The sequence below is a fragment of the Rutidosis leptorrhynchoides genome, chromosome 7, assembly GCF_046630445.1.
Source record: "Rutidosis leptorrhynchoides isolate AG116_Rl617_1_P2 chromosome 7, CSIRO_AGI_Rlap_v1, whole genome shotgun sequence".
NCBI classification, from domain to species: Eukaryota; Viridiplantae; Streptophyta; class Magnoliopsida; order Asterales; family Asteraceae; genus Rutidosis; species Rutidosis leptorrhynchoides.
In genome coordinates this window covers 7,233,034-7,253,948 of record NC_092339.1, presented here as the reverse complement: position 1 = coordinate 7,253,948, position 20,915 = coordinate 7,233,034, and the positions used below count along the sequence as shown (strand labels likewise).

The following is a 20,915-nucleotide window of genomic DNA, read 5'->3' as shown; positions in this document are numbered from 1 at the left end:
CTTAACCCCCATATTTTGACACCCTTGCTTTCTATGGTAGCCCATGTTAATACTGCTAACACTGATTTTTATAAATTATAGTATTATACCCATTTATGCTATATTCTCAATTCTCGATATCTATGTCATGATGTATCCCTTTTTTGTCATTTATCCGTCTTAACTGAGCTTAATTTTGACCTGTTACTCAAGTAAGTTTACATAAATGTACATCATTACAACTGGGTTTGCCCGCATTACTTTATTAGCATGTCGGATGGGGTGAACTGTGATTGATGAAATCTTTCTTGATTTATTATTGTTGCCATACTTCATATTTTTTTGAACCGTAAGAGTTACGTAACGTCTCTGCATTTACTCATTCGCCGCCTGACTCTTCATTTTCACCCACAACGCCTCCTTTTTTCTTTGATATTTCATGTCTCCTCGATTAGAGAAAAACGTTTCCATGCACCTTGAGCCTCGATCTTCTACCTCTCGGATTGGAACTGTTGCCGGAATTCTTCCATCTCCGGCAATCCTGAATAGGATTGATCATCTTCCTTTTCAGAACTCAGCTCCGTTTCCCAGTCGCTTTCATCATCCACATCCATGTCTAGTTGGACTATATCTCTGGCTTCTTCGATTACTCTAACATAGAAAATTGTACCTTTAGCCTTACCTTTAATCGTATCATTAATTAGCTCAATCCCTCTTACTTTTATCAGAACTCTGCCCATAGTGAGATTCTGTTTTCCTTCCAAATTGCAGTTTTTTAGATCCAATATAGGCCCCACCACGATGCAATTTTCCGGAAGGTGCTTTCATTCCAGCAGATTACCAATAATAAATAATACTGATCCATGTTAATCTACCACTTGAGGACGTGATGGTTCCCAATTTTTTACCTTTGAAATCCATCTCTTGATACAATAATTTTCTTCCTTTAGAATGTTGTTAATAGCTTCAGTGCACTCACATGTCAACATTACCTCGAATCCCCCCAAATATTTGATGTGGAGATCCCCCAGGCCTTCTTTATCACAAATGGTTTGCAACTGTTCGAATGATACTTGTTTTGTTCTTTGAGTTATTGTCATTCTTTTGAGGTTGTCGATCTTATTCAGTTCGTCCATTCCTGTTCTTTTCTCCTACCACTTCGTTGAATTTCCTTCCATCTACGAAAGCATTGTTGGGTTGCCTTGTTTCTATGAATGACATGTGTGTGAGGTCTTAGGTTGCCTCCTGCTTTGTTTTCTTCATATCTTTTCCACCATTATCAAAGTGTTTTTGATTCACGTTTCCTATCGAAAGCCTTAAAAGCCCATAAGTACCAGCCATTGAAATCGATTTTATTCAATCTTTGCAGGAACCTTTAACATCCTGGATTCTCGCAAATCCAAATCTCTGACCATTTGTTAGTCTTTTCAGGGCAATATGTACGTCCCAAATGGTTCCATGTAGTTTGAAACATCTCCAAAGATCATTCAAATTCCAGGTTTCTAAGAAATTGAAGATCATGAATGATGTAAATCTAGAGTTGTTAATACCCATCGGATAGTTCATTTAGCTGTTATCGTTATACCCTCTTCGTTCTCCATCATTGCTCCTTGCCTTGTTGTATGCCCTTGAATGTCGTCGTGTTCTCACTCTCTCCCAGCCGCTTTCATATACGGAATACAAGGAATGAGATGAAGTGAAAGTGAGGGTGAGGGATTCCTTCTAGAATGAAAGGAGAGTTTAAGGGAAAAGATTAATGATGAGTGATTAATACTCGATCCTTCTCAAAATATATATTTTTCATTTTGACTTTAATTTTTTAGTTTAATATAAATATATATATATATATATATATAATACTCCTTTGGGGGGGGGGGGGGGGGGGGGGGGGGGGGGGGGTGTTACTTTAAAAATACCTATGGAATCGGTTGCCCTACGGGAGGTTTTACCGACCATATGCAGGATCCAAGTCTGACTCGTCTACCCCTCGGGATAGTTTAAGGTTCAGATCCTTGTAATATGGTTCGGGTTTCGTCCGAAATCGCGTGTGTGTGACAAATGAGAGTATTCGATGTCAAATATTGTTTTTCAAAAAAATAATAATAAAATATCTAAAGCTCTAAAATTGAATTAGAGAAAAATAAATTTATATAAGGTAAAGTTATAAAAAGGAAAATTTTAAGGGGAGAGATATAAAAATAGAGTACTATTTTATATTGTTAAAGCCTAACGGGACAGGATGGTTGTCATTCTCGTATGTTAAATGTTGAAGATAGCAACTAAATAATGTAATTCTGTTTGATTATACAAGATGACAACATATGCGGATATTTGTATATTAAGTATCCGACGTGTATGCTTCAAAGTGGATAAGAGCTGCTCCAACTTAACTATCTTGCCCATTTAGACGTCATGTATGATTTATGCTTAATTAACTTAATAAAATAGAACTTAATATGAAAAGTTATTAAGTGATATTTGTGTTTGATTTATTATATAATACACGTCTTGGTTTAAAAAAGAAAAAAAAATGTGAATTTTCATTTAAGTCATCAGTTGTTAACAACGATTATTTTAACTACTCGCATAAAAAGGTTAAACAAACAATAATTATTCTTCCTCACTTAATTTTTTCACACATTATTTTATATATATTTATTAAGACAAAACTACTTTATAAGAAAAAATAAATAAATAGAGCCTTAGTATGTTTAGTTTAAGGTCAATCTAGAAGTGTTCGTTCGTTTCGGTCATTTCTTAGTATACATTATCTACGACGTTGAAATTGGGAAACAAAGGACATATGGAGTAAATGATCTTGGAAAAATCTGTAGGAAAAAAACGTTTTTTCTTAAAAAAAGGAAAAAAAATTATTTTTCTATCAACAACACTAAGCTTTTGTAAGGATACTTAAAATAATTGTAAAAATAATAACCATCAAAAAGTTAATAATAAATGTCATGTACTACCCATTCACGCACGTCAATGATATCCCTTACGTTGTCGTTAGAAAGATACAAAAGATCTGATGTAAACATAGGATTCTAGCTCAGTATCGTTATGTTTCTATCCTGTGAGAACATTTTGTATCATTTGGGTTTTTCTTTAATATAATTTGCCGTTCAAAAAAAAAAAAAAAAAAAGAAAGATACAAAAGATCGTATAATTATAAAAGCTAAAATTAAAAAGTATACATCAGATTAAACGTAGATTCATGTTTAATCTCCACTAGCTAGAGTTTGAAGCCTTGCTTTTAAAAAAATTAGATCAAATGTAACATTCTTCTTTAAACATAAATTTTAATAAATGAAGCAACTAAGCCTTTTTTTTTTGAGTTTGCAAAATAAACTTTTCTAGCGACAACCAAATTGAACCCTCACTAGCGAGCAAGGTTGGAGAATTCGGATCTCGGAGAGATCTCGTTTGGACTTTTTTAGGGAGATCTCGGCATCTCGGAATAATCTCGGGGAGATCTCGAACGTTGACTTACGTTGACTTTATAGTTTTTTTAATAAAAATATACATAAAAACATAAATATATATACGTTTTTAAGAGATTTTACAAAAATATCCAAGAAATGAGCGAGAAAATCTTAGAAATTACGAATTTTACAAGAAAATCTTACAAATTAGCAAGAAAATCCGAGAAATCGTGACTTTGACTAAGTTTGATCCCGTTGACCGAGAAATCTCGGGAGATGAACATCTCGTCTCGGTTGTCTTCTAAAAACGAGATCTCGGGGGAGATCTCGGGAGATTTACAACACTGCTAGCGAGTAAAACCCCGGTGACGAGCCCCCCGAGCTACGAGAAATTAAGCCTTGGTTAAAAAAACAAAAATCACTAAAATTAAAGCAACCAAGCGTTGTTGAACAAAAATTTGCATCAAATATTTTCTTTTTTTGTTTTTCCCTAATAATAAAATGTAAGAACACACCAAACACACTTAAGAACATCCCATCCCATCCCATCCCATCCCATCCCATCATAAGTTAAATAAAAAATAATAAAAAAAAATTACGGAACTGTTTTGTCCCTACAGTACAAAGCGGCAACATAATTCTCAATTTAATACATTAAGACACTCCGATTTTCCAGCATTCTTTGTATGGATAATAATAATATTTGGTGTACTTTTTGAAAAACAATGCGTTTAAAATATTACTGTTAAAATACAATGCAAATTTGGTATTATAAAATAATATGAAATTAGTAGATGTATATATGTAAAATATCTAGATATTAATATGTATAAGAAAATATCTAGATATTAGAATATGAGAGAAAAATCTAGAAATTGAAATGTAAAAGAAAAATCTTGATATTTGTAGGTTGTAGAAATATCTAGATATTTATATATCCATGGAAATATCTAGGTTCTAGAATATTCCATGGAGTAGTATAAATATGGGAGAAGATTTCATTTGTGGTGTGTGAAAGGTGTGAGTAAGTGAAATGTGAAGTAGAGAAGAAGTAAGGTGAAGAAGTAAAAGAAGAGTGTGACTTAGTTCATAATATTGTAATTGTTTCTTTGTATTAATAAAAGTGTTCTTCGTTAAGTTTCCCATTTAAGCCTCAGTTTGTGTTTAAGTTCTTAGTGCACTTGTGTTGTATCTATTATATGGTCGGCTCTGCCGCCTAAGTGATATATGGTCGGTTATACCGCCTGAATGATATATGGTCGACACTGTCGCCTAAACATTATTGTGCACTAAGGATTCATAAAATTAAAGGCTAACCAACGTCAAGTGTTGGTGTAGTAAGTCTAGTATAATCTAGGTCCTCTGTAGTGGGTGTGTTGGGCTCGTCGAAGCTTCCAACAATTGGTATCAGAGCGGATCGTTCGGGACCATCTCTAGTGGAGGAAATCATCGGTAAACGTTGGACGTTTACATCGACTTGTTTTCACCAAGGCTCTAAGGGAGATTCTGTCGGAGCACAGTTAGGAACTGTGAAAGCTCATCGGTCTGGGACCAAGCTTATTGGACGTTGGACGTCATGATGGCAGATCTTGCAAGTACGAGCAGTGGAATCAAGAGTCTCAATAACCACAACTATGGTTATTGGCGGACTTGCATAGAATCCTACCTACAAGGACAGGATTTATGGGAAATAGTTGCTGGCAGTGACACAACGCCTCCACCAAAAGAAAATGCCGAAGCCTTGAGAAAATGGAACATCAAGGCTGGGAAGGCTTTATTTATACTGAAGACTACAATCGAGGAGGATCTATTGGAGCACATCCGTGACGAGAAAACACCAAAGGCAGCTTGGGAAACTTTTGAAAAATTATTTTCAAAGAAGAATGAAGCACGCCTCCAGCTCTTGAAAAATGAGCTCGCAGGTATCTCACAAGAAAGTCTATCTATTTCTCAGTATTTCACCAAGGTGAAATCTATTTGTCGTGAGATATCTCAACTTGCTCCTGAAGAGAAAGTGAGTGATGCAAGGATGAAGAGAATTATCATCCATGGCTTAAGATCCGAGTATAATGGATTTATAGCCGCTGTGAGAGGATGGCCTACTCAACCATCATTAATAGAGCTGGAGAATTTATTGGCTAATCAAGAGGTATTAGCCAAGCAGATGAATGAAGTAACCACAAAAGACGGAGAAGATGCACTCTTCACCAATAAGAAGAAAGCAACATTTCGAAGACAAGAGGCGATGAAAGAAAGTAAGACATATGGGTGGAAGGGTCACCCAAAATCAAAAGGAAACGCTTCAGGGGGAGCTCAACAAGGAAGAAGAGATCATCGCCAACAATACGGGGAAAATGATAAGAGAAAGAATGGTGAATGCTTCAATTATGGTAAAAAGGGTCATTTTGCTCGAGATTGTAGATTTCCCAGAAGGCGAACTTTCGAAGGAAATGTGGCCACATCAAGAGATGAGAAGAAAGATGTCACATTTGAAGCAACCATTAATGAGGAAACATGGGATGCAGAAGCTGGATTTTCTGTTGAAGCTGGCATGGATGATCAAGCTCTTGCAACAACCTTAAAGTCAATAATAAATTACAAAGATGATTGGATCATCGATTCTGGGTGCTCAAATCATATGACCAACGATGGGACGAAGCTGCAAGAAATGGAGGATTACAAAGGAAAGAGAGTCGTGTTAACAGCCGACAATTCAAGGCTGTCTATTTCTCACATTGGAAAGACAATAATTCAAAATGAAGGCGACTCTCATAAGCTCCAACTCGAGAAGGTGTATCTTGTCCCTGGCCTAAAGAAGAATTTACTGTCAGTACCACAATTGACAGCCGAAGGAAATTATGTGCTCTTTGGACCAGAAGATGTGTCCGTATTCAAGAGAGTGAAGGTGGTTGGCAATCCAATTATGCAAGGAAGAAGAATAGAGTCGGTCTATGTACTATCTGCTGAAACAGCATATGTGGACAAGACTCGAAAGAATGAGGCGGCTGATCTGTGGCATGAACGTCTTGGGCATGTGGGCTACAATAAGTTAAAGGAGATGATGGTGAAACGCATAGTAAATGGGCTTCCTCAAATTGATATCCGAACAGATACAATATGTGCTGGATGTCAATTTGGCAAAGCTCACCAATTACCATTCAAGGAGTCACAACATCAGTCCAAGACACCACTAGAGCTCATACACTCAGACGTCTTTGGCCCAGTGAAACAAACATCACTTGGAGGAATGAAGTATACGGTGACATTCATTGATGACTTCTCAAGGTATGTGTGGGTTTACTTCATGAAGGAAAAGTCGGAGACTTTTCAGAAGTTTAAAGAGTTCAAGAAGAAGATAGAAAGCGAGCTCAATAATAAGATTAGGTGCTTACGCACAGATAATGGAGGAGAATATTTATCAACCGAGTTCAATATCTATCTTGAGAAGCACAAGATCAGAAGGCAATTGACTTGCCCCAATACTCCACAACAGAATGGAGTGGCGGAACGCAAGAATCGTCACCTTGCCGAAACTTGTAGAAGTATGCTTCATGGTAAGAATGTGTCAGGAAGATTTTGGGCTGAATGTATGAGAACGGCATCATACGTGATAAATAGGCTTCCACAAACAAAGTTGGGGCATATTTCACCGTATGAAAGATTATGGAAGATCAAGCCAACCGTCAACCATATCAAGGTTTTTGGATGTGTATGCTACGTCTTCGTACCAGATCATCTACGAAGCAAATTTGATAAGAAGGTAATTCGGTGCATTTTTGTCGGTTATGATGATTCAAGAAAATGTTGGAGATGTTGTGATCCAAATACTAGAAATTGTCATACTTCAATAAATGTGGTATCTGATGAAGCTTCTTCATGGTGGTCACCTCAAAAGATAGAGCTTCCAGAATCTCATGGATTAGAAGAAGGTCCAGAAGAAAAAGAAGAACCTAAAGAGCAAATAGTAGATCTAACTAAAGAAAGAGAAGAGTCGTACTCTAAGGAAACGAGTCCATGAAAAACTGGTGTGCATCAATCTGTATCCAAAGAGGTTCGTCCAAGCCAAAAGGAAGTCGAGGAGCATGCACAAGAATTAAGGAGGTCAGCAAGGCCGAGACAACCAACTGTATCCTTATCAAGCACCGAAGCAGAATATCGATCGGCAGCATCAGCAACACAAGAAATTACTTGGTTGAAGCAGCTAATGAAAGATCTTCATCAATCAACATATTATCAAGTAAAGCTTTTCTGCGATAACTTATCAGCTATACGTCTAGCAGAAAATCCAGTGTTTCATGCGAGAACAAAACATATAGAAGTGCACTATCACTATGTTCGCGAGAAGGTCCTTGAAGGGGAGATCAAGATGGTGCCAACAAAGACAGATGAACAAGTTGCAGATATATTCACCAAGAGCCTAAGTAAACCGAAGTTTACAAAATTCAGAGAAGCACTTGGAATGGTCTGCAAGACATCGTTGGAAGAAAATTTGCATTGAGGAGGAGTGTTAAAATACAATGCAAATTTGGTATTATAAAATAATATGGAATTAGTAGATGTATATATGTAAAATATCTAGATATTAATATGTATAAGAAAATATCTAGATATTAGAATATGAGAGAAAAATCTAGAAATTGAAATGTAAAAGAAAAAAATCTAGATATTTGTAGGTTGTAGAAATATCTAGATATTTATATATCCATGGAAATATCTAGGTTCTAGAATATTCTATGGAGTAGTATAAATATGGGAGGAGATTTCATTTATGGTGTGTGAAAGGTGTGAGTAAGTGAAATGTGAAGTAGAGAAGAAGTAAGGTGAAGAAGTAAAAGAAGAGTGTGAGTTAGTTCATAATATTGTAATTGTTTCTTTGTATTAATAAAAGTGTTATTTGTTAAGTTTCCCATTTAAGCCTCAGTTTGTGTTTAAGTTCTTAGTGCACTTGTGTTGTATCTATTATATGGTCGGCTCTGCCGCCTAAGTGATATATGGTCGGTTATACCGCCTGAATGATATATGGTCGACACTGTCGCCTAAACATTATTGTGCACTAATGATTCATAAAATTAAAGGCTAACCAACGTCAAGTGTTGGTGTAGTGAGTCTAGTATAATCTAGGTCCTCTGTAGTGGGTGTGTTGGGCTCGTCGAAGCTTCCAACAATTACTCCGTATAAAACTATTTTTACAATTTTCATAATGTTTATCATTAAATTTAGAGATTATATGTCGGGAGGTCATCCATGTTTATCGTTGTATTATAGGTTATCCATATTTGAAAATAATATTGTTGGCTTACAAACAAAAACAATAAACATTGGTGGCTTCTCAATATATAATCTATTAAATTAATTAAGATTATGTAATTATTATTTCAATTTGTATTTTTTATTAAATAGATATAAGATATAAGATATAAGATACTCCATAAGATATAAGATAAGATATACTCATGAAGATATAAGATATAGAACTATTTTATACAGATAAGATATAGAGATAGTACTACTATTTTTGTAGTGTAAAAAGTGGTGTAAATAAAGTGCAAAAAGTAGGAGGGGGCTAAATCGATATTCCCACCATAAAAAAGAAAAGAGTAACGAACTAAAAAAACATGGCCATGAATATTTCGTAGCTCATTTAATTTTATTTATTTATTTTTGAAAAAGGATTTATCATCACTGTCGATGAAATGATCGATGGATCCATGGGGATGGCGTGTAAATGCAGCAGCAGTGGCATTGAAAGAAGAAGCATAATCTACTGTACTAATAACAATAAAGAATTTTGTTTCGATAAAGAAAAAAAGAAATTTAATCGAAGAAATTTACGAAACGTTTCTACGATTCCAATTTTTAAACGCAGTTTCTGCAGATGGCGTTCTGTTTTCAGCAAAAAATGCATTTTAAGGTCCGTTTCTTACCTCTTTTTAATTATTATTTTTGTATAAATTTAAATTAATTGTGGCATAAATTAGGAATAATATGTGGATCTTAACTGTTGTGCATATGTGTAAGTTTCTATGTTACTAAAAAAGCTTGGTTTTGCAGGTTACATTTATTATTTTACTTTTTTTGTTCCTAATTGTTTAGTTTTAGGGTTTTGTAAAATTGAAGCGCTTACAGCTTATTGCGTTATGTAATCCTGAATGCTAATAAGCATTTTTGCAATGTCTGGATAACTTTGTGGTCATATTCACTCTTGATTTACAGAATGTATTATTTCATAATTTATTTTTTTTGGGTAAAAAATTAGTGTTCATAAGGAGTTTAGTTTCTGCTTAGTTAAATAAAAAATAAAAAATGCAGGGGATCAACTAATTGTATATTTGAACCAGGAAGGTTGCTATTTTGGAGTGGATATTTTGTTTAATTGCTTATTGTGTAACAACTAACCAATTAAGATGTTCTTAAGCCTGTCTCTCTTACACATGATTCATTACAAACACGAGTTGCTAGAGATTGGAGACTAAGAGCACCATCATGTAATATATTTTGATTGGTTTGCTGCTGTCACTTTGCAAGATGTTACGATGCAAAGTCGTGTTAGTATATTTCTAGGTATTTATGGCATATTGATGACAGTCTCATTTGATTTTATTGGTTGATTTGTATGCAATATTGCTATGCTAGTATATGAGTGCCAGTTCTTTGATAAAATTTGTAAAATGGTTTCACTTTAACATGCTATTGTGTATACAGTTTGCATTATATGATCTATCTTGTTGCTAACCTGAGACTAATAAATGTTGTCCTGAAATTAAGTTTAATATTTCCCTAGCTACTTCTGGCTGACTGGCTCTGGGTGTGCTATTGAAGAAACATATTTTAAACATATAAGTATAAACAGAGGAGATTTACCCTTTAAGTATAATCTGTTAAAATACTTAAACGCTTTAGGTCTTGTCCCGCATTACCCACTTGTAGAATTTTCTTTTTCCAATGTTACCCACAATATAACTTCAAGTACATGTCTTGTTATGGCATGTTGATGACTAGATAATTTTTTTTGCATTCCTTGTATTGTTTATTGAGATTGTAATTTTGGTATGCTTTAGTTGCTAACGATGACACCATTCCTAATGTTTGATTGATACACATTGAAGCATGGATGTTCGTGAGAAATCAAGATCCTCATTATTTGAGTCTTCTAAACATAAGAGGGTTCCCATCTACGTGATGATGCCGATCGATACTTTCGGGATTGATACATCTGGCGCTCCAAGAATCAGAAAGTAATCAATTTTTCTTATAGTAGTGCTAATGCTAATTTGGAAATGGAAAAAATTAGCATGCTTACACATTGATAAATTCAGATCTAATAATCTACTATATATCATAACTTCATACATTTTTTTCGTTTCCAAAAATTAGCATGCTGCTCTTGTTGTTTCAGAATCAAGGCCTTAACTATATCTTTAAAAGCACTCAAGTTGGCAGGGGTCCACGGCATCGCAATTGAAGTTTGGTGGGGGATTGTCGAGCGTTTTTTTCCCCAAGCGTATAATTGGTCTTTATATGAAGAGCTTTTCAAACTAGTATCCGAAACAGGGTTGAAGTTACAAGTCGCATTGTCGTTTCACTCGAATGTTCATTTGTCTTCACGGGTACAAGGCATTACCCTTCCTCAATGGATCTTAGAGGTTTGATTTCCTCACAGTTATCATTTTATATTTTTATATATAATATATAATATATAATATAATATATAAATAAAATGAAAAGAAGAATCAGACTTTTTTAATTGTGAATAGTTTTGTTTTGTTTTTCAGATTGGTCGTCAAAATAAGGACATATATTATCGAGACCACAACGGGGTTCCTAACGCTGATTATCTTACGTTAGGGGTAGACAATATACCTTTGTTTTCTGGACGTACTGCTCTTCAGTGTTACGAAGACTTCATCAGCAGTTTTGCAAACAAATTTGATTCCTTAATGGGAACAATAATTGAGGAAGTTTGTGTTGGTCTTGGACCTTCAGGCGAACTTAGGTACATTTCTACTTTCGTCTATTATGCAATACATGTTTTTTTTCCGAAAGGCAACATATTATTAACACGAGAAAGAGGTACTATGACATACATGTTTATTTTTTATTATAATTCTGTTTATCATAAAATACAGATATCCTGCTCATCCATTTCAAGACGGTAGATGGCAGTTTCCTGGAGTTGGTGCATTTCAGTGTTACGACAAATACATGTACACCCATTTAAATGCAAACAAACGAACAAGTTTTGACCCTTTCCAGTAATGTTGACTCACCATTGAATGTTTTTTTTTCTTTTGTATTTGTAGGATGGGGGACTTGAGAGCAGTTGCTTGGCAGGAAGGGAAGCCTGATTGGGCAAACAAGGGCCCACCTAATGCCGGTAACTATAACAGTTTTCCGACCGATGTTCCATTCTTTGAAGAAGGAGAAGGCAGCTTTCTATCCGACTATGGCCATTTTTTTCTGGTAAGCTGTTATGAGCAAGCAGATATATGTGCATCATGCTTCATTTGGGTTTGGTTCTTGACCATTTATATCTGATGAAGTTTTTGTACCCAAAAAAAATAACAGGCAAGGCTTCATTTGGATTTGTTCAACACTTTTTTTTGTCAAACTTTTGCAATGTGTTGATATTGATATCGGATGGTAAAGAGATCAGTTACATCCTTTTTATTTCTTTGAATGGCAAACTCACACACCCTACACGAATTGTTTCACGAATATTTACAAATGTCCTCCTTTGGACTCGAACCTACAACCTCTTGGTCGGAGGGGCTCCTCGATTGGTTCAATTACTTCCTTCTAATAATTTTACATATCTACATTCCCCATGGTCATAATTACTTAGTATTCTGACTCAAGAAATATAACATGTGGAGATCACAGAGTTGTAAATATGTTTCAAGTTATGATAGTACTTATAACATGTGGAGATTAATGAAATTTACTAAATAAAGTAAAATATTCTATATTGAGTCATTTTCGAACGGGCCCAAATTCTAACTATATGACCTATTAGAGGTAAAAGATAAGTTATAAAGATCCATTAACCTTAACAAAGTTGCCACCTTAGTTTCACACCTTCTTCTTCGCTACTAGATAGCATGACTTTCTTCAGTGTTTAAAAGCCAGATTGAAAATCTGAAGAGGTATGAGATGATATTATGCTAGTTCATTGAAGCTTCACTAATTTGTACTTGTAATTGGCTCGTAGGAATGGTACAGTGATAGATTACTCCATCATGCAGATGCTGTTCTGGGAGTAGCAGCAAATTTGTTACGTAAGTATCAAGAAGACGAGCAGAATCCTGTACGTGTGGTTGCTAAGATTGGTTTACTTTATTGGTGGTATCAGACCATGTCTCATCCTGCTGAGCTAACAGCTGGTTACTACAACACTGCTTTTAGAGACGGTTATGATCCCTTGACTTCAATGTTGTCTCGACATGGAGCAGCTCTTCAGATTTCGTAAAACTCTATCCTATTTTTTATTCATTTCCTCCACTTTTAAGATGGCAAAGTTTATAACTTTCTTTAATATAAATTTTTTTATTGAAGCAATTTGATGTTAACTAAACTAATCCCTTTTAATTATTTATATTGTGCAGCTGTTTTGAGATGTTGGACAGTGAAACTCCCCAGACATTTCTGTGCAGTCCTGAAGGTTTACTTCAGCAGGTATTCTTCTTGCTTTGAACGTTAGTCCGTTACCAGGGTCTTCTTTTTTTTTCTTTTTCTTTTTTTTTTTTTTTTTTTGTATTTGTACTAAACTTGGTTTACTGTTATCAAGATCAAATGAGGATGTTTTATTTGGTGAGAAATGTGAATATTATTGTTCGGCCTACACATGAAATAATAACTACTGTAGTTTACTACCATTTGAATTAGAAGGAGCAAAATATCCATGAGCTCTGTAATGATTGGCTAGAAATGTTTCTTACTTTTATCTCCTAAAAGCCTTTTCTCTTGATCCTTATATATCGTATATACAAAAATCCGTGACTTTTTTCTACCTACTAGATAAGGACTGCCTCGAATAAAAGGGTCGTAGAGTTGACCGGAAGAAATGCACATGAACGGTTTGATGAGGTATGCATTTCCTCTTACATGTAACTTTACTTTTAACCATCACAAAATAGCTTAGTGGTTGGGGCCCTAAGTTTCTTGCAAGAGGTCTTTGGTTCAAATCCTGTCTAAGACGAATATCTAATGGTGGTAAGGGATGGGTTGGAAACAGCCAGGGAGTAATCATGCTGGGCTGCGTACGTCAGAGTATGGGTCAGATTACTTGCCCAAGGTAGTCCGAACAGGGAAAATCTTCTACCTTTTACCTTTTACTATGTAACGTTACTTTTATGTAAAATCTCTTAAGATGATACAAGTTTTACTAATATTGAAACACAGAACAAGAAGGAAATGTAATAAGATGATCCATCAATACCTTCTAAATTATTTCATGTTTTTACTTTATCTACCGATTGTTATACGTCAAAGTTTATCAACTTTGCTCATGTCTTTTTGCAGGCTGGATTAAAGCAGATACATTCAAATTGTTATGATTCACATGCAGAAGCTGTGAGATCATTTACATATTTCAGAATGAACGATAAGATATTTAGAGTTGAAAACTGGAATAACTTTGTACCATTCGTGCGAAGAATGAGCACTGATTTGTAGAATATCAAAACAATACAATATAAAAGCACTACTGTTTATTATTTTCTCTTCTCCCTTACAATTTTTTATATGTGGAGAAGATATTACTGTACAACTTCATTGTAGGATGTAGCAATTATGTATGTGTCCGTCTTTAAAAATAGGCGCTTCCATGTTTATGTTTGTTAATATGTGCATTTCTTGAAATGAAAATCATATGATCAGGAATATAGTTGTTATTTGAGATGTTGGATGTTTGGGAGATCTGCACCAGCAATAATAACTAGTGAATTCTAAACATGGTCCACTTGAAAGACTAAAACACATCTTAAAAGCTTTAACACCAACATTGCTAGGTATTAATTGACCTGAAGGAACAAACAAAAATATGAACGAGATCAAACTGGGAACTAAAAACTAATCCTTCACATTCGAAGAATATGCTATCCTTCTTATATATATAGAACGATTCTTGGCTTCAAAACTCGTCCTTTATAGATTATATAAGTTGCAGCAACAAACATAAATGCTAAATAATTGTGCCTATGTAGAGAAAAAAGCTACACAAATGTGCTTTTGTCTCAAAACATTGTTCCTAAGTAGTCTACCTCTATATTATTTCTCCCTTTTTCGTGCCCCTTGAGTGTTGTTAAAAAATTAGAGAGTATTAGGCGTAATTTGACGAATTTCTATTGGGGTGGGACGGGGGTGAGTTCTAAAAATGATTTGGGTTAAATGGGAAGATTCTCTTCTACCATATGGTGAAGGAGATCTTACTTCGGGTTTCTTCGGGGAAAAAATTTAGCTCTTTTGGGGAAATGGTTTTGGCGGGTAAAAACCGAACAAAACTCGCTTTGGGTATCGGTCATTAAAAGTATACATGGTGCTAATGGACTACTCCCTCCTTCGGGCTCTTGTAGCCCGCAAGGAAAGAGTAGTGTTTGGTTAAATATCATACGTGCAAGTTACAACATCGAGAACTTGGGACTGAATTTTGCTAGAACAATCGCAAAGGTGATAGGTGATGGCTCGAGTACAAAGTTTTGGGCTGATGCGTGGTTACTTGAAGTTCCTCTAAAAGATAAATTCAAACGACTACACTACTTGAGACTGACCAGGAGGTCCGAGTACGTGACAGAATTTTTTGGATCGGAAACACGTATTCTTCTTCATGGTGCTAGGACAGAGAGCTCGCTACACACACAAATCGAACTAGATTCTCTTAAATATCTGTTGAACTCATATGTTAAATAAAACATGTGGATTCATGGATTTGGAACTTAGCTTCTAACTGTAATTTTACTACAAAAAAGTTATCTTCATTACTCGACGAACTGTTATTTTGCTGCAATAACCGGGTACAAAACGAGACACTTCAAAATTATTTGGTTCCAATGAAAGTGGAGTTATTCATATGGAGGGTGTTGAAACGACGAATCCCAGTCCGTACAGAACTTGATAAAAGAGGTATAGACTTGGATTCCGTAAGATACCCTTTATGTGATGAGGATTTGGAACAATTGATCACTTAATGTTTACACTCGATGGATATTTAGGAGAAGGTCTATAGATGGTGGGGTTTGGGCCCGGTTACAAAGCCTAGCATTAGCGAAGCCTTTCGTGGCAAGTGTAATACAACTTAAATCGTTTGAATGGATTTCTAATCGAATAAAGAACCGTAAAATGGATTGGCTCAAGTGGATATCAGATCTATGGTCTTGTTTAGTTTAATTATGTGTCCCGCTAGGTTTTTGTTGCTATCTCAGCAACTTGTCATGTAAACTGCTTCTTATTATCCCCCGCCAGCTTTATGTTGCTATAACAGAAATTGTGCTCGTGTAATTGGGTTGGAACCCCCGAAAAAATTTATATATGTATATAGTCATATAAAGTAGCAACGTATTAAAATAAAAGCTTTATTATGGAAAAAGTGCTAAAAGTAGAAAAATCAATCTTGCATGATTTTCCTCCCAGGCCGTCATGGACGGTGCTCATAAAATACTTCGTGCTGATATTTTTCTGACTACTATGAATGTGATATTATCATCGCAAGACTAAAAATAGTTAGAAGTTATAATATTTATATAATAAACGGTAATAAAAACATGGTCTTCTCAACAATTTAAAGTCCTAGAAAATAAAAATGAATTCACATATACATTAATTTTTTTACTACGCATAAAAAAATAATACTTCAATTTTTCTATTTATTTACTCACATTGTATTTAATTATTAAAAATAATGCATTTTAACTTTAATTGATAACTTTTTATTTAATTAAATAAAATATATTAAGACAAATATTTACATATTCAAATTTTTGGGTCCTTTAAATTTTTGGGCCCTAGACGGTTGACTATGTTAGAAGACACCTTAAAAAAGGTAAAATACATTCAAGGAATTATTCAATTATATTATGTGATATATTTTGAGCCCGCGCAATGCAAGTCACTGGAAAAAAAATAATACTACATAACTAAAATGTTACTTGTAATAACTTAAAAATATTAGTGCAGCTATATTTAATAGGTGCAAGCAAGGTTGTAAAATTCACTATTCGAAGATTAATCAGTCGAAACTTTGGAAGTAGTAATCTACACTTCGGGATTAATCTCATTGTACTTTATACATTTAAATATTAACTTTTAATAATTATATGAGTAAATATAGAAGAAAATCATAAACATAAACTTTAACATAATTGTCTAAAATTATTCATTTTGTTCAAAAACTCTAAAGTTCTAATATAAATTCATGTTCTAATGTTTATCAATTTTGACTTTGACCAACTTTGATTACAAAAATTCAATTTTGACTCATCAATCGACGATGACTGATTAATTAAACGAATTTGAAAAATCGAAACCGGTTATTCTTAAAAGACAAAATTTCATTCCTCGTCTCTGAACTTTACATCAACTTTGACTCCTCGTCCTTTTTCTTTTTTTGTGCATCCCTCGTCTCTAATGTATCACATTTATACATTCCTCGTCCTCCCGTCTAGTTTCTGTTAATTTCAGCCGTTTATTCAGTCATGTGCAAACCATGTGAGAGTACTTTAGTCTTTTTTTATTTATTTATTTTCTTTATTATTTAACTTATCATTTCATCCTCATCCTCATCTCAAGTTAATCATCCACAAATTAAAAACCTTAATTTTTATACTTCTACAAAATCAAGAAATCAAATTATAAACTCGTCATCATCAACTCGTCATCATGAACACCTAATCGATTTTAGGGGAGATCGTCTCATCTTCAACCCAGATTCATCATCATCGTCATCATTTTTTTCCACCAAAAATATCAAAATTTGATTTCCCCATTAGAACATGAAATTGAAGCTAGATCTAATATCCTCATCACCACACGAATCTGAAACAATCCTCAAAACATATTTACAGTCCCTGAAATTGCCGGAAAGTGAATATTTTGGCCGGAAAGTGGTTCCGGTGATGTTGGTTCTGAAGATGGTGGTTACAGTGATGCTGGTTCTGACGATGGTTACAATTAATAACACACATAAGAGTTTCGACTGTTAAAACCCATACTTTATTCTATCAAAGATTAATTAATCGCTAATTGCAGCAACTTCAAAAAAACAACTACAATGGTTGTTCTTCCCATTCTTGATGATGAAGATATTCGTGTCACAAATCTTCCCACAGATTCTTCGCCCGACAATCATCTTACTGCCACGTCCTCATTCACCAATGCGTCCTGCAATTCTTATAATTCTAATTTACCCTTCAAGAAAAGGTATGTATTCGTAAATACTGAAACCCAGATTGCAATTTATTCTTTAAAACATGCTTTTGCGTGCCTTTTTAAATAATACCATCTATATATATTGTTTTAAAATATTTTGGTATAATGCACACTTGCAGATAGGATACATGTGTACACGTGATGAAAAAAAAAAGGATACAATGACTAAAATACCCTCACATGTTCTACACGTGATGGAGTTAACGGTCAAAATTGACAGAAACTAGACGGGAGGATGAGGGATGTATAATTGTGATACATTAGGGACGAGGGAAGCACAAAAAAAAAGAAAAAGGACGAGGAGTCAAAGTTGATGTAAAGTTTAGGGACGAGGAATGAAATTTTGTCTTCTTAAAAATCAGTACTCAAGGATTAATCGGGCAGTAGTCGGTTTTTTTACAAGAGTAGGTGCAAGTATAAATAATAATAATAATAATAATAATAATATATATATATATATATATATATATATATATATATATATATATATATATATATATATATATATATATATATATTATAATAATAATAATAATAATAATTATTATTATTATTTTAATGATAAAATAATAGAAGTGAGTCTAGTGTGAAGACATATGTAATGGATACTAAATGCAGAGTGATGAATTTAGTGATAGGAAGAAAATGTTGAAGTGACGCTCATATAGTATAGAGTAATTATAAAAACATATTTCAATGATAAGAGTGGTCTAAGTACAATCTAAATCTTTATTTCGGTGTTATTTCATCATTATATATAAATAAATAATGAATCATTGTATATGTCTTTCAAAAATTTTTGGCTATTTAAAATTAACCGCGAGTATATTTCTTTGCAGTGTGGTTTGCATAATCCATTTTAATAATGCTTAACTTATAATCTTCGACGTCTATTTCTTTTCATGGTTCGTATGTCGGTGGAAGCATATGGTGTAAACGTAATATGTCGTCTACCTATTTCATTGGTTACTTAGCTGTCACAAGTCATTTCTATATAATGCCATTGTCTTTTCTAGAAATTTCAAAACACCCCCTAAACTTTTTAATCCAACTATAGTAATCACACACTTTCTTCAAATCAGTCATAATTTGAATATTACACCATAGTTTAAAATCAGCAAGCGTTAAATTTTTAAACAATTATCAACCATTTCGGGCTGATTATATATTTTGCGATGCTGTAAACTTGACTTCTACATCTTTTGGTTTGTATTTTTATACTTGCTAATATTTTTATGTAATGACGACGTCGTCTATCTTAATTGTAACAATTAATAATTCAGAACCGTACCTATATGATTGCCTGAATATGAAAAAATATAGTACAACTTTATCTTCAATTTAAAATGTTATTGGCTGAATTATCAATTCGGGCCTAGATTAAGGGGTATTAATGGATAATATAATGAGCAAATATAAAAAAATTGAATTGTTCATTTTAGCTTTTACGTTTTATTTAAAACTTTTACTCACATGAGAGGTTTAACCGAACAACAGTTTTGATGATCTGAGTGACGGATAATTCTTCCTTACGGACATTGTTGACTAGATTTACGTTCTATACTTCTATACCTTTTCTGCTACATAACGCGTGCAAGTTATCTTAAAGAGTTGAAGTGGTTTTCTTAATGACAAAATTCTATATTCTAAAGGACGAGTTCTGATTATTTTTAAATTATAATATCACACAACAACAACAACAACACACCCAATCTCATTTTGTAGGTTACGGGGGAGGTGGAACGTAGACAATCCTTCCTCTACCCTAGAATAAAGAGAAGTCATTTCTCCACCCCGAGTGAAACACTCCAAGAGTAGAGAAAGTCATCCCTCTCAATGTTCGACGAATAGAGAGATTGCTTTGAAGAGGACCTCCGGCCAATAGATAAAAAAAAAAAAAAAAAAAATACGCCCTGAAGATGGTAGGATCAAATTTTCATGGGTTTTAAATAATGCCTGGTATTCAATCTAGGCTCCAGAGAGAAGTCAAGTCGCCAATATATTGGCGCTTGCTGATAACTCACTTAATAGAGCCGGATGCATAAAAAAAAATGATAAAAATAATAAATAAAAAGATAAATAAAATGAAAATAAAAACGTACCTTAGAGTGTAGTGCGGAGCGCAAGGCAAAGGGTAGCTAAAAAGTCAAAGAACATGAAAAACCCACAAACAAACAAGCAACCAAACAAACATGATATACAAACATGATATACATACATGACATACATACAAAAATCATACATACATAAAAACAAACCAACCAGGGACATACCTACGAATAAACATACATACAAAAATACATACATAAAATCGTACCTAAACATACAAAACAAACCAACAAGGGACATACCTACGAACATACATACATACAAACTAACAAACCAACACACACATACATACATAAAAACAAAACATACCTAAACAAACATGCATACATACAAACAAAACACAGATACCTAAATCCAAAACAAACAAACCAACGGAACAAAGCAAGTCATAGAAAGAACAAACAACATACACATACAACATAAAAAAAAAAAGGGAAAAAAACTCATTGACAAACCAACGAAAAACAACTCAAGTCAAACACAAACCTAAAAACCTACACAAACTTACCAAAAAAAAAAAAAAAAAAAAAAAAAAGCACCCACGCCAACAGCCGAACCAACGCAAGCAAACAAAAAAAAAAAAACAAACATAACCAAAAACAAACACAAACACCAAAAACCTACTCGTCTATTCTAATTCTAGTCCTCCACGTAATCCTATCAGAAGTCATGTCCTCGGACAATAAAAGCTCCTTCAAGTCCATCTTTATTCTATCCTCCCACCTACGAGTGGGTCTACCCCTTCTCCTTACACTGTCAACCGTAAATTATAATATCGAAAGTATAAAATATTCTAGTTAGTAGACGGTCAATGAAGACCGTTAACAATCCGTAACAGCTGGGGACAAGGCAGTGGCTAGATTGTAAATAAGTCAATTATTACGCCCCTTTTACACAAAACAATCCCTTCATAGCTTCTCTTCTTCCGTTCAATCCCCTGTTTTCAGTACTGAACACACCACACACTCTCTCTATAGATAAATTACA

At 34.1% G+C, this 20,915-nt stretch overlaps 1 protein-coding gene across 1 annotated transcript; it reads left to right on the top strand.

Annotated features, from left to right (window-relative positions):
- Nucleotides 1-8,936: 8,936 nt before the first annotated feature.
- LOC139857682 (inactive beta-amylase 4, chloroplastic) lies at nucleotides 8,937-14,213 on the top strand. The gene is made up of 10 exons (XM_071846504.1): nucleotides 8,937-9,312; nucleotides 10,508-10,636; nucleotides 10,798-11,044; nucleotides 11,174-11,394; nucleotides 11,528-11,605; nucleotides 11,702-11,861; nucleotides 12,610-12,863; nucleotides 13,004-13,073; nucleotides 13,416-13,484; nucleotides 13,920-14,213. Exons 1-10 carry the CDS (start codon nucleotides 9,095-9,097, stop codon nucleotides 14,070-14,072), a joined length of 1,599 nt encoding a protein of 532 aa, XP_071702605.1. The 5' UTR covers nucleotides 8,937-9,094; the 3' UTR covers nucleotides 14,073-14,213.
- Nucleotides 14,214-20,915: the final 6,702 nt, after the last annotated feature.

Bases quoted from the DNA above. Each gene is read 5' to 3' on its own strand.
- LOC139857682 (XM_071846504.1), top strand. From the start codon at position 9,095: ATGATCGATGGATCCATGGGGATGGCGTGTAAATGCAGCAGCAGTGGC. The intron at 9,313-10,507 runs GTCCGTTTCTTA...TACACATTGAAG, and splicing joins AGCAAAAAATGCATTTTAAG to CATGGATGTTCGTGAGAAAT. The intron at 12,864-13,003 runs GTAAAACTCTAT...TATATTGTGCAG, and splicing joins GGAGCAGCTCTTCAGATTTC to CTGTTTTGAGATGTTGGACA.